A 12,254-nucleotide genomic window follows, 5' to 3' on the forward strand; every position below is an offset into this window, starting at 1 on the left:
TAATTTATTTTATTTTATTTTATTTTTTTTGTCTTTTTGCTATTTCTTTGGGCCGCTCCCATGGCATATGGAGGTTCCCAGGCTAGGGGTTGAATTGGAGCTGTAGCCACTGGCCTACGCCAGAGCCACAGCAATGCAGGATCCGAGCCGCGTCTGCAACCTACACCCACAGCTCACGGCAACGCCGGATCGTTAACCCACTGAACAAGGGCAGGGATCGAACCCGCAACCTCATGGTTCCTAGTCGGATTCGTTAACCACTGCGCCACGACGGGAACTCCTGCAAGTTTTTTTTTTATTGTAGATAACACTACAGAGATTTGGTAGAGTATAATATGACAGAATTTTACGTAAAATTATACTTTGTAGAAGTAAAAGGTCATATTAATTTACTGTTGTAAAATGTATTTTTCTTGGCGTGTATAGATTTTATAATAAACAGTTAACAAAAATGTTAAATGTAAAACGTACAATAAATAAGCAGACTTATAAATCATATTGTATTAGAAATAAGGTATTATGAAAATTCTAGTTAAAGATATGACAAATATATTCCAGTGGATTTTAGTAAAGCTTAGGATTCTAAATTCTGAATGATGAATTTTTTAAGGAAAGCATATTTTATGCCTAAAAATAAATTTAACTGTTTGTTCATTATCTAAGTTCAGAGGAAGAAATCTTGGCAAAATTGTATAATTATTTGACCATACTTATATTTCAGTATGCATATTTTAATGTGAATTTACGTATTTGGAATACTACATTATTGTATATAATTCAGTGAAATAAAACTTGTCTTTTTTTAGACATCCATAAAATTAATGGTAAAAATTTTTAAGTTGAACATTTTAAAGGTGTACTTCTTAATGTAATTACTCCTTAATGTCAGGATTGGTTTTATTTATTATAATTTCTTAATTGTCACTCCTTAGACAGGAAACAAGTGGAGTATAGATAGTTGAAATTTCCTAGCAAACTTTATTGTGGCTGGCTTATGTCTATGGCATATTTATTGTGAAAAAGGCTTGCCTTATGAAATACTTTGAATTAGTTGGGTAGATGGTAGGGCTAGGTTCTAGTTAAAATTGTTACAGAGAGCATACCTCTAGCTCTTTCAAGAAATATAATAGACTAAAACAAATTTTCTAGTGGAAACAATCAGAATGTGTAGTTTCTGTTGGATGTAAAATATTTTAAGATCTCTTGAAAGTATTACGGAATTGTTAAGATAGTAAGGACCACAATCAGACTAAATCAAAATGAAACCAGGAGCCCAAAGAAGTAACTTTGGATGCTGAAAGTGACTTATTGACCTGATGAAATTTGCTTGTGGATATGAACTTCACTTTTGATATCTTTGTTGAATGTGGGGAAAAAGAAGTCAAAGGCCATTGTCTATGTTAGAGCGGGAAACTTTAATAAGAGATCATTCCCCTCAGGAAGTGGTTATGTCAATGGATAACATAGTCACAATAAGGGTAAATCAGAAGTATCCCCCCCAAAACCCCTATAATACTGCAAAGATAATTCCCTTGGCTCTGAGTGGTGCTCTTGAAAGTGATGAGATTTATATGAGAGGTTGTACCATAGTTGTGAAGCTGAAATTTGTGTCACTATAGTGTTTCAGTAAATCTCTACTTGAAAAAGAACTGTGAAGATATCTTCTGGAAATGAAAATAAGAATTACTAAAGTTAAAAAAAAAAGAAAACAGAACATAGGTTTAATAGCACATTAGAAGTAGCAGACTGCTAAAAAGATAAAAAAAAAATGGAGAAAAGTTGAAAGACATGGAAAATGAAATGAGTAGGGCCAAATACATTAGCTGATGTTACAGAAGAAGAAAAGGGAGTGGATCAGAGGCAAAATTTAAAGAGATAATCACAGAATATTTCGGACGAGAAAAGATAACTTGTAATTTCATGATGCCTAATAAATTCCAATCAAATTTAAAGATATAATCACAGATTATTTCAGAAGAGAAAAGATAACTTCTAATTTCATGATACCCAACAAATTCCAATTAGGGAAATTAAAAGAAAGCCATACCTAAATTCATTATAGTGATACTCCAGAATACTTAAGACTGAGAAAATCTTAAGAGTATTCAGAGAAAAAAAATGTAGATTTATCCTAAAAACAGTGACAGTGAAAATGACAAATGGCACAGATTGACATAGCAATAAGATACAAAAACAATAAAATGATTTTCAAAGAAGGAAAGGGAAATAACTGCTTGCATTCTTTACTCAGTGAAACAGTATGGGCTAGTCTCACCAGGGCAGTTTCTGTTTGTCATTGAGGCTCCAAGATCAGTTCTGAAAAGACAGAGGTTATTAATGTTCCTCCTGTTCCTCTATCTACCATACCCCATGCCCACAGATGTGGGGTGGTTGTATTGCCTCCACTGCCACAAAATTTGTATGTTCCCTTCTAGTAGTTGTGATTTCACTTTTTTTCCCAGTAATTTCCTACTTGCACACAACCTTTCATCCAGAAGGGCAGGTACAAGAGAAACAACATTTTAATAAAATTTACATGATTATGTTTTATCTCCCAGTTTGGCCTACATGGGCCACTATAGAGGAATTGAGTAAGCAGTATACTCTTCCAAGCAATCATTATTTTTACGCTCTAAGAACATTCCATCCAACAAGGAAATAGAGGTATCTGAACTGGAATTAAGTGTGGGAGCCACCTGCAGAGTTTACCAACCAGGAGAGCCTCGAGTTGCCGTTTGGGATAGAAAAAGACAACCTGCCTAGAAATGGTTGGGGCAGGATTCTGAAATTTTAAAATAGGTCTCCATAACTCTCATTTTTTTCGTCCTGATCATTGTCTAGGAAGCAGCTATGAGAGTAACTGCCTTAAGAAGATGCGTGGGACAGGAGTAGCTGAGGGGGACAATTAGAAATCTAAGTTGATTTGTGAGGATAATTTTAAGGCTCAGCAATGCCAGCTGTCCATGAATGGTAGGGAGCATAGAAGGTCTGTCCAGTGCTTTGACTACATTCCATTTTTGAGTGGCTTTTATGGTAAAAGGTTTATGTACCATTGTCAGATGACAAATTGTGTAGTAAAGTTGAAATATGAAACATTTGTTTCAAGGGACACAAGAGAGGCCAGAGCTGGCTCTTCTGATTGGAACAGCAACACTGTAACTTGAAAAAGTGTCGCAGCAGTAAGGCACTGCTCATAGTCCTAGGAAGGGTAAGAGTGAGGACTGGAGGTGGTCAGAGGTCCAAGGTAGTCAGGAATGGGCAAGAGCCACACCCCATTTCATAGTGGCCTTCCTCACCATCAGATTAATAGGTCAGCTTTTGGAAGGATGTCCAGCATGCACTGGTAGCCTCTGTGCCAGAAATGCAGAGTTTCTTAATTTGTACTCAGGATGTATATACTCATTGTGGACAAGTTGCCGTGTTGGGTATGATGATAGATTATAGCCATGGTGGTAATCTGTGTGGTAATAAACTTGTTCTCCAACCTCATTAGAAAACAGCTACCACTATATATCCAACACATTTCCTGCAATTAAAAAGACTGACAATTTCAAGATTGGCAAACGTGTAGAGCAACTGAAAGTGTCATATATTTTTGGTAAGAATGTATAATGGTATAGCCATTTTGGAAAACTGGGAATATATATATTTTTAATTTTATTGGCGTATAGTTGACTTACAAAGATCTGTTATTTTCAGGTGTACAGCAAAGTAAATCAGTCATACGTATACCTACATCTATTCCTTTTCACATTATTTTTCCATATAGGTTACCACACAGTATTGAATAGATGATACTGTGCTATATGATAGGTCCTTGTTACCTACCTATTTTATATATAGTAGTGTGTATATGTCAATCCCAAACCCCAATTTAACCCTTCCCTTGCCCCACTTTTCCCCTTTGGTAGCCATAAATTCAGTTTCAAAATCTTTGAGTCTGTCTCTCTTTTTTAGGTTCTTTTGCATCATTTTTTTATTAGATTCCAAATATTAGTGATTTCAAATGATATTTGTCTTTGACTTACTTTACTTAGTATGATAATTTCTGGGTCCATCCATGTTGATGCAAATGACATTATTTCCTTCTTTTTTATGACTAATATTCCATTGTATCTATGTACCACATCTTCTTTATCCAGTGCTCTGTTGATGAACATTTAGGCTGCTTCCATGACTTGACCATTGTAAATAGTGCTGCAGTGAACAGTGGCGTGCATGTATCTTTTGAATTACACTTTTCTCTAGATAGATGTCCAGGAGTGGATCATATGGCAGTTCTATACTTAGTTTTTTTAAGGACCTTCCATAGTGTTCTCCATAGTAGTTGCATCAGTTTACATTCCCACTAACAGTGTAGGAGGGTTCTCTTTTCCCTACACCCTCTCCAACAATTATTGTTTGTAGACTCTTTGATCATGGTCATTCTGACTGGTGTGAGATTATATACCACATTGTGGTTTTGACTTGCGTTTCTCAAACAATTAGTGATGTTGAGCATCTTTTTCATTTATGCTTGGGCTGTTTGTCTTCTTTGCAGAAATGTCTGTTTAGGTCTTCTGACCATTTTTTAATTCAGTTGTTTGGGTTTTTTTTTTTATATAAAACTGTATGATGTTTGTATATTTTGGAGATTAATCCCTTTTTGGTTGCTCCATTTGCAAAGATTTTTTCCCATTCCATGGGTTGTCTTTTCATTTCGTTCATGGTTTTCTTTGCTGTGCAAAAGCTTTTCAATCTAATTAGGTCCCATTTATTGATTTTTGTTTTTTCATTACTCTAGCAGGTGTAGGTGTGTAAGAAAAGATGTTGTTGAGGTTTATGTCAAAGATTGTTCTGCTTGTGTTGGAAAACTGGGAATTTCTAATATATTTCAGTATATACTAGGTCAGGACTTAGCGTTTCCACTTCTAGGCATGGATCCTTGAGAAAGGAATGCATAATGCCTTTATCGATAATAACTAAAAACTGTCAAAAACCAAATATCCATAAGAGCAGACTAGTGGTGGTCTCTTCACACAGTGGAATACTAAGCAATGTAATGGAAAACATTTTCCTGGTTTTTTAAAAAATGTGGAGGAATTGGAGTTCTCGTTGTGGGTCAGTGGGTTAAGAATCCAACTACTATCCATGAGGATGGATGCTGGTTTGGTCCCTGGCCTCGCCCAGTGGGTTAAGGATCCGGTGTTGCTGTGAGCTGTGGTGTGGGTCACAGACGCGGTTTGGATCTGGCATTGCTGTAGCGTAGGCTGGTGGCTATAGCACCTGTTCAACCCCTAGCCTGGGAACTTCCATATGCCCCAGTTGTGGCCCTAAAAAAAAAACAAAACAAAGCAAAAAAAAAAACAAATAAAGTGGAGGAATCTCCAAAGCAACCTGTTGAGTGAAAGAAACTTGACACAATTAACTGCTTTGTGCTTGCATTTATGTGATGTTTAAGGACAGGCTGAACTAATTTATGGTGGTAGAAGTCAGAATGGTGATTATCTGAAGAATAGAGAGGTGTCAACTCAGTTGGTTGAAAAAGGGCCTGAGAGAATTATCTCAAATAATAGGGATTTTCTATATTTAGGTCTAGGTGGTGGTTACATGATGTATACATTGGTAAAATTTCACTGACTGTACATTTAAGATTTGAGTATCTTATATGTGAATTATCTCTTAGTATAATACTTTTACCAATAAAAAATGTATTTAGCAATGTTAATTGATAATAGAAATACAAATTATATATGTAGAAACAATAATGAGTAAAATTTAAAAGCTACCATTTAACTCATAAAACTGTTAAAAATCAGGAATAAATCTAATAAGAAATGTGCAAGAACATCCAAGAAAAAAATTCCTAAATAACATTGAGACATATTAATGAATATGGAAGTAATTGGCATTATCTGTTTCACAAATTGGAGGACTAAACATTATAAAACTGGTCAATTCTCCTTAAGTTGACTTATGAGTTTAGTGTGATCTCTGTCAAAATACCAGTGGATTTTTAAAGAAAATGTACAGCATGTTCCCTCCTTCTTTTCCTTCCCTTTGTCCATGTTCTCTCCCATCCCTACTCCCTCCCTCCTTCCATTCTTTATCTTTATTTCTTCTTAAATAGTATGCATGTTTTTCAGTGAGTATGATGCTTGGCTAAATTAGATTGTCTAGAGTGGGATATTTTCAACATTACTGCTATGATGCAATTTAAATCAAAACAATACAAAACAAGCCCACCAAAAAAAAAAAAAAAAAAAAAAAAAAAAAAGCCATCGAAATCAGTACAGTAAAATTTTACTGGGAACATGAACATTTACCATAAGTAAGTGCCTTAAAGATTTATTCAATATAGTGTGTGGAAGGAAAAGAGACAACAAAACATTTTGTCTTTTTTATATTGTTGAATGCCATGGTTGTAACTTAGTGTTGAGAGATAAGGTGTTTGTGGTCAGGGGTAGCTTTTGATTTGTGGCTTTTTGAGGTGGCCTTTCTTAGTATGCCACATTTTGTTATAAGCTATTTCTGAGCTCTGAGACTTCGCAGTGTTATTAATATTTTTTCTCTTTTACTCTACTGGCATCCTTAATATCTAGACTGTAGCTGTTGTATACCTGACACTTTAAAGCCTGGGTAGAATCATTGGCTTTACTTTGGTGAGGCCAAGGAAGGAACAGTTATGAAGACTTGGCTCTGTAGAAAGTTTGTATTCATTATACCAGTACTGGACTATAGGAGAGGATAAGGGCTTGAGAATGGAGGGCTCATTTTTGGGCTAGAGGTTGGGCATTTTAAATTAATAACTAAAATAAATGATTAATAAATTATTAATTAATAAAAATTAACAAGAAGGTGCCAACATCTAATTTTTTAATCTTCTGTTTACTTCAAACACTTTTTAAGCCCCTACTGTTTATTATATATGCTCTAGGGATGAAACACATTCATGTTTCCGTATTACGAATGCTGATGAGAGAGACTGCCTGATTAATAATTTTGTGCAATTTAGTAAATGTTTATGAAGTCCTTTAGGAGCCAGAAGGAGGGGTAGGTGGAAACCTATTGAAAGCATGTTATAAGTCCTAGGTGATAAAAAACTGAATGTTTTATAGGCTCTAAATCAAGGAGATCACAAAGTCATGGCATTCTTTCATCTTCATTTAAAAGTGCCATAATTCTACCATATTACAGTATGGTTAAGGACTGTCTTAATATCTCTTCTTTTAAAAACTCATAGTTTTGTTATAACAAATGGTAATATCTACCATATGACTGAAGATTATATGAAGATTTCGTTATATTCATTTAATTATGTATATGCACACACACACCAAAAATAAATGGTTAGTTTTAAAATGGATACTTTTGAAATTAGGAAATGGATAGTTTTGAAAATTTTTATTTCTTAGGTCACTTTGATGAGCAGTGAGCATGTATGTCTTGAGCTCTGCTCAAACAGTTGTTAGCGTCTGAACCTAATTTTACTTCTACATAGAAGGGTACATAGGAATGTTGGGGAGATGGTATCTTAAGTATATATCTCTGACTTTCCTTGACTCCCTTTCCCTCCCATCTTACAACCAACAAGCTGTGTAGGCAGGCTGCTTGGTCCTAGAAAGTACATTTGAAGCCATACATTCTCCTGAGTAGGCAAGGAGACTCAGAAGCTTCCATTATCTAATCACATTGATGTAATGTTTTCATACAACATGAAAGTCAAGAGGTGTATTTTCTTGGTGGAAAGGAACTTGAAGAGGAGAGTAATGAAATTGATATGATGTCGAAGCATTACAAATAATTTTTTTCCTTTTTTTTTGGGCTTTTTTGGGCCACATCAGCTACATATGGAAGTTCCCAGGCTAGGGGTCGAATCGGAGCTACAGCTGCCCTGCCTACGCCACCGCCACAGCCACAGCCACTCAGGATCTGAAACATGTCTGCGGCCTACACCACAGCTCAAGGCAACGCTGGTTCCCTGACCCACTGAGTGAGGCCAGATATCAAACCTGCATCCTCATGGATTCTAGTCAGATTTTTTCCTGCTGCACCACAACGGGAACTCCCTAAAAATAATTTCTGGTTTTTAGTAATATTAACTAGATCTGGAATTAGAAGAATATCATTATCTCAGATAATAGATATAGACTATAGATTATAGATTGGGGTGGGTTGTTGATACTTGTGGGGAACATGAGACTATTTCAATCAATATTATCTTGAGGTAGAGTCTCATTTTGTTATTAACTTCATGTGACATATATAGTTTTTAATTTTTGCAGAGCGAGTGTATTTCGTAGAAGTCATGTATTTAAGTTTTCCATGACTAATGTCTGTGTGACTCATTGCCTGCTCATTTTGATACCTGTGACACAGTCTGTTGGTATTAAGAAGGGTTCATTTCTTGTTAGTATTTTATCATAATTAGTAGCATAACATATATAATGGTAGAAGATTATCCCTTTGAGAGATTTAGGATTGAGTGTAGTTCTTGACTTTTGATTAGTTTATTTTTTTGGAGTATACTGTAGGATTCCCCCCCCCCCCTTTTCTTTTGGTGGTTATTGCTCATGCCCACTGCTGTTTGTCAATTGCTGGATGCCTCTTCTGTCTCTTGTATATGACCACTGGTGCTAATTCTTCTTTCCTGTTTGTGGTATTTTTGTTACTTTCCCCAGAACTCATTTCTTGTTTTCATTCATTTCTAATTACTAATGTAAAAATAAGGTTCCTTTATTTATACTGCTAGATATACACATGTTACAAAGGGAACAAACTTCTCAAATGAAATTTATAAAAGTCAGTAAGTAATTAAATAGACCTTCTTTACATAAAGCAGACCTCAGTGTTATATTTGTCTTTTGTGTACTGTGTGTTAACCTTTCTCTTTAGTCATCTTGTACAAATTAAATTTCTTCTAGTTGATTATTTTGTGGTATTATTCTGAACTGTACAACTTGAACAGTAGAAAGTCTCACAAGATGGTACTTTGAGTTATCTCCCCTTTATGTTCTTGAAAACTTGTTTCTGGTGACAGACAATGGGATGTCCCAGATAAATGCTGGTTTTCTTATGCTCCAATTCATCTACTAGCTTTCAAGGAGTTCTGGACCCTTTTAGTGGTAAATAGTTTAAGAGAAAAATCTACTAGGGACTGAGGTTGCATATGAGAATTGATGTTTGAACAAAGAATACTGCTACTAATGTTGGGTCACTCTTAAAAAGTGACAGAGGTGTAACTTTTTTTTTTTTTAAATATGGGAATTTACCATGACCTTTACATTTTTAATGTATCGTGTTGTTTTCAGCTTTTTTCTCCAATATATTCTTATATGGATTACCAAAGAAAGACTTTGTCTTATATTCACATAAGTTATTTTAAGTAATAACTCAGAATTCAATGCATTGTATCTAACGTCATGTTGTAAAGTTAGAGATGAAAGAATAACTTACTTCCCCCCATAGTTTAGGAAGATAGTTATATTATTTTGGCATTTATCTGATAGTACAGAATCTTTAGGATAAGGATGGTATAGCATGAATGAAATTTTCTCAAGTAGCCAAAAAGTTGAAAAACAACAAAAACCCATTCTGACTGAAGTTTTTGTGATGAACAAAATGGCATAAGCTACTTGGCTATTAGTTATGCTTATTTAGAAAAGTAACACATATCTTGAGCAGATAAAATACTTAGCTTATATGTGGGAATTAGGGGTTCCTAGCAGTTGTTCCGTGCTTAAGAGCAGGAAAAACACCATTAAGCAAAGTAGCCTTGGTCATGTTTAGATATATTTTAGATATTTTGTAGCTGAGTTTATTTTCAAGAGATTATTCTTTTACTATTCTGATATGTAGCTACTTATTTCACTAGGTTTTTCCCTAGGCAAACTCTTAGGTAAAGAAGTGAATACATAAATATTCTTTCCCTTTATTTAGTTGTCATAGAGGCATAGATCTCTAAAAGGAACCCTAGAATTTACATTAACCTTTTTTTAGTAGAAAAGGAAATTAATGGTCAGAGGAGTTAAAAGTACAGTTTTTTCAGTTTTTAATGTTTTCGATGATTTGAAGTAGTAGTTATAAAAACTAGTCAATTTTTTTATATTGTAAATATGTACTTTAATACAGTGATTTCTCAGAAAACTTATCTAGGTACTTTATTCCTGGTACTAAACCTCTAATTTGTTGAAACACAGTGTAACGTATTTTCAATTATTTAATACTGTCTTTCTGTGTTTGAAATTTCCTTTTTCTCTGAGAAAAAAAGGCTGCATGTTTCCTGATCTATTTGCATTGCCACTGCTCTGTTCTTAGAAGAAAGCTAAGCTCTGCTTGAGTAAACTTAGTGTTCAATATTACTTCCCCAAGTACATTGTCCAGGGCTTAGTTAAAGTCTTGGGTTTATAGTATGCTATTTCCTAGGATACAACACTAAATTAATACTGTATTTTTTTCCCATCATTTTCTCTCCATTGCTTAAGAGTTCTTGAAGCCAGCATAGCAGAAAACAAAGCATGTTTGAAGAGGACACCTACTGAAGTTTGGAGAGATTCTCGAAACCCTTATGATAGAAAAAGGCAGGACAAAGCTCCTGTTGGACTAAAGAATGTTGGCAATACTTGCTGGTTTAGTGCTGTTATTCAGGTACGGATCTTTATGCAGATCTTATTTGGTGGGCATGACAGCAATGGAAAGTGGGTTGGGGTTGTTGTCGTGTATTTTATATATAACTGCAGGCAATTTTCATATGCCATTCTGTATAATAAACTGGTTTGGGGATTGCAGTATTCCCTACCCCGCTTCATTCCTCATTCTCAGTATGGAGTTTTAACAATAGAATACTACCACTGCCTTATTTGGAGTTAAATTTTTATCTGGAATTAATTTCTCCTCCTTCCTGATGGTAGGAGTTGTCAGAATGAAAAGAAAGTACTTTTGTAGTAAATCCTTGCAAATTTAGGGAGGGATGTAACCAACATATGAAACCAGAATTGTGTTTTTGTGAGTCAGAGCAGATTAATTTATACATAATGGAAAATGTCGTTCAAGAATTAGAATCATTTAAATACTATTTTTTATATGAGAGCATTTTATTTGAGGAGGGAGTAGATTGACAAGTCTCAGCACATAAGTGAGAATGATACAAAGAATAAATATTGATAAATCAAGAATATGTTCTTTCTAACTTAGAAAGGCCCTAATGAAATGTTTCTTGACCCCTTATATTTGTGTGCATAGATACCCATCATCTTCTCAATTTGGACAATATTTTTTTAAAAAACTTTTATGCGATGTAATTATTGTCATAATTCTTTACCACTTTCAGTTCATTGATAATGTTATCCATCAGATTTCAAAACCATAATCTCCTTAAATAAAACAATCTTTGAATAATAATAACATGCTCTTAATTTTTATTTCCCTTTAGAAAAGTAAATATATTTCTTAACTTTCTTATTACAGCCAAATTATAGCTTATTATTTAGAGTTTCCGATGAGAACTTTTTTTTTTTCGTCTTTTTAGGGCCGCACCCACGGCATATGGGGGTTCCTAGGCTAGGGGTCTAATCAGACCTACAGCTGCTGGCCTACACCAGAGCCACAGCAATGCCAGATCCAATCTGTGTCTGTGACCTACAGTACAGCTCATGGCAACGTTGGATCCTTAACACACTGAGTGAGGCCAGGGATAGAACCCGCAACCTCATGGTTCCTAGTCAGATTTGTTTCCACTGCACCGCAATGGGAACTCCTCTGATGAGTATTTTTTAAACCATTTTAGGCCATTTCTTTTATGTTCAAATAGCTCTTCATTTTGTAGCTTTCCAAACCTGTATGATGGCGTAAACCTTCAGGTTAACAGGTTATTTAGTTCATTTCTACAAGATTGTTAATTATGTTCTCTAGGTGATTAGTCTGCAATTTTAACTTTTCTTCTACTTTAGTATTATAATTTCCAATCCTTTTTTTTTTGTCTTTTTTGTTGTTGTTGTTGCTATTTCTTGGGTCGCTCCCGCGGCATATGGAGGTTCCCAGGCCAGGGGTTGAATCGGAGCTGTAGCCACCGGCCTACGCCAGAGCCACAGCAACGCAGGATCCGAGCCATGTCTGCAACCTACACCACAGCTCACGGCAATGCCGGATCGTTAACCCACTGAGCAAGGGCAGGGACCGAACCCGCAACCTCATGGTTCCTAGTCGGATTTGTTAACCACTGTGCCACGACGGGAACTCCTTTTTTTTTTTTTTTTTTTTTTTTTTAAGGGCTGCAC

At 35.2% G+C, this 12,254-nt stretch overlaps 1 protein-coding gene across 11 annotated transcripts in view; it reads left to right on the plus strand.

The window, feature by feature from the left end:
• Positions 1-12,254, plus strand: part of USP25 (ubiquitin specific peptidase 25) — a 138,015-nt gene that overhangs the window by 37,563 nt on the left and 88,198 nt on the right. For all 11 annotated transcript variants that reach the window (XR_014825013.1, XR_014825015.1, XR_014825014.1 and 8 more), the window contains one exon: positions 10,464-10,626. Coding sequence is in view for 5 of the 11 variants with exons in the window: in XM_021070822.2 (XP_020926481.1) it covers positions 10,464-10,626 (163 nt within the window). In the remaining 6 variants the exon portion in view is untranslated. The remainder of the gene's footprint in view (positions 1-10,463; positions 10,627-12,254) is intronic.

The sequence above is a fragment of the Sus scrofa genome, chromosome 13, assembly GCF_054392235.1.
Source record: "Sus scrofa isolate SSC_HxYL_T2T_F1_AM1 chromosome 13, Sscrofa_HxYL_maternal_Yorkshire_Landrace_v2.0, whole genome shotgun sequence".
Lineage (NCBI taxonomy): Eukaryota > Metazoa > Chordata > Mammalia > Artiodactyla > Suidae > Sus > Sus scrofa.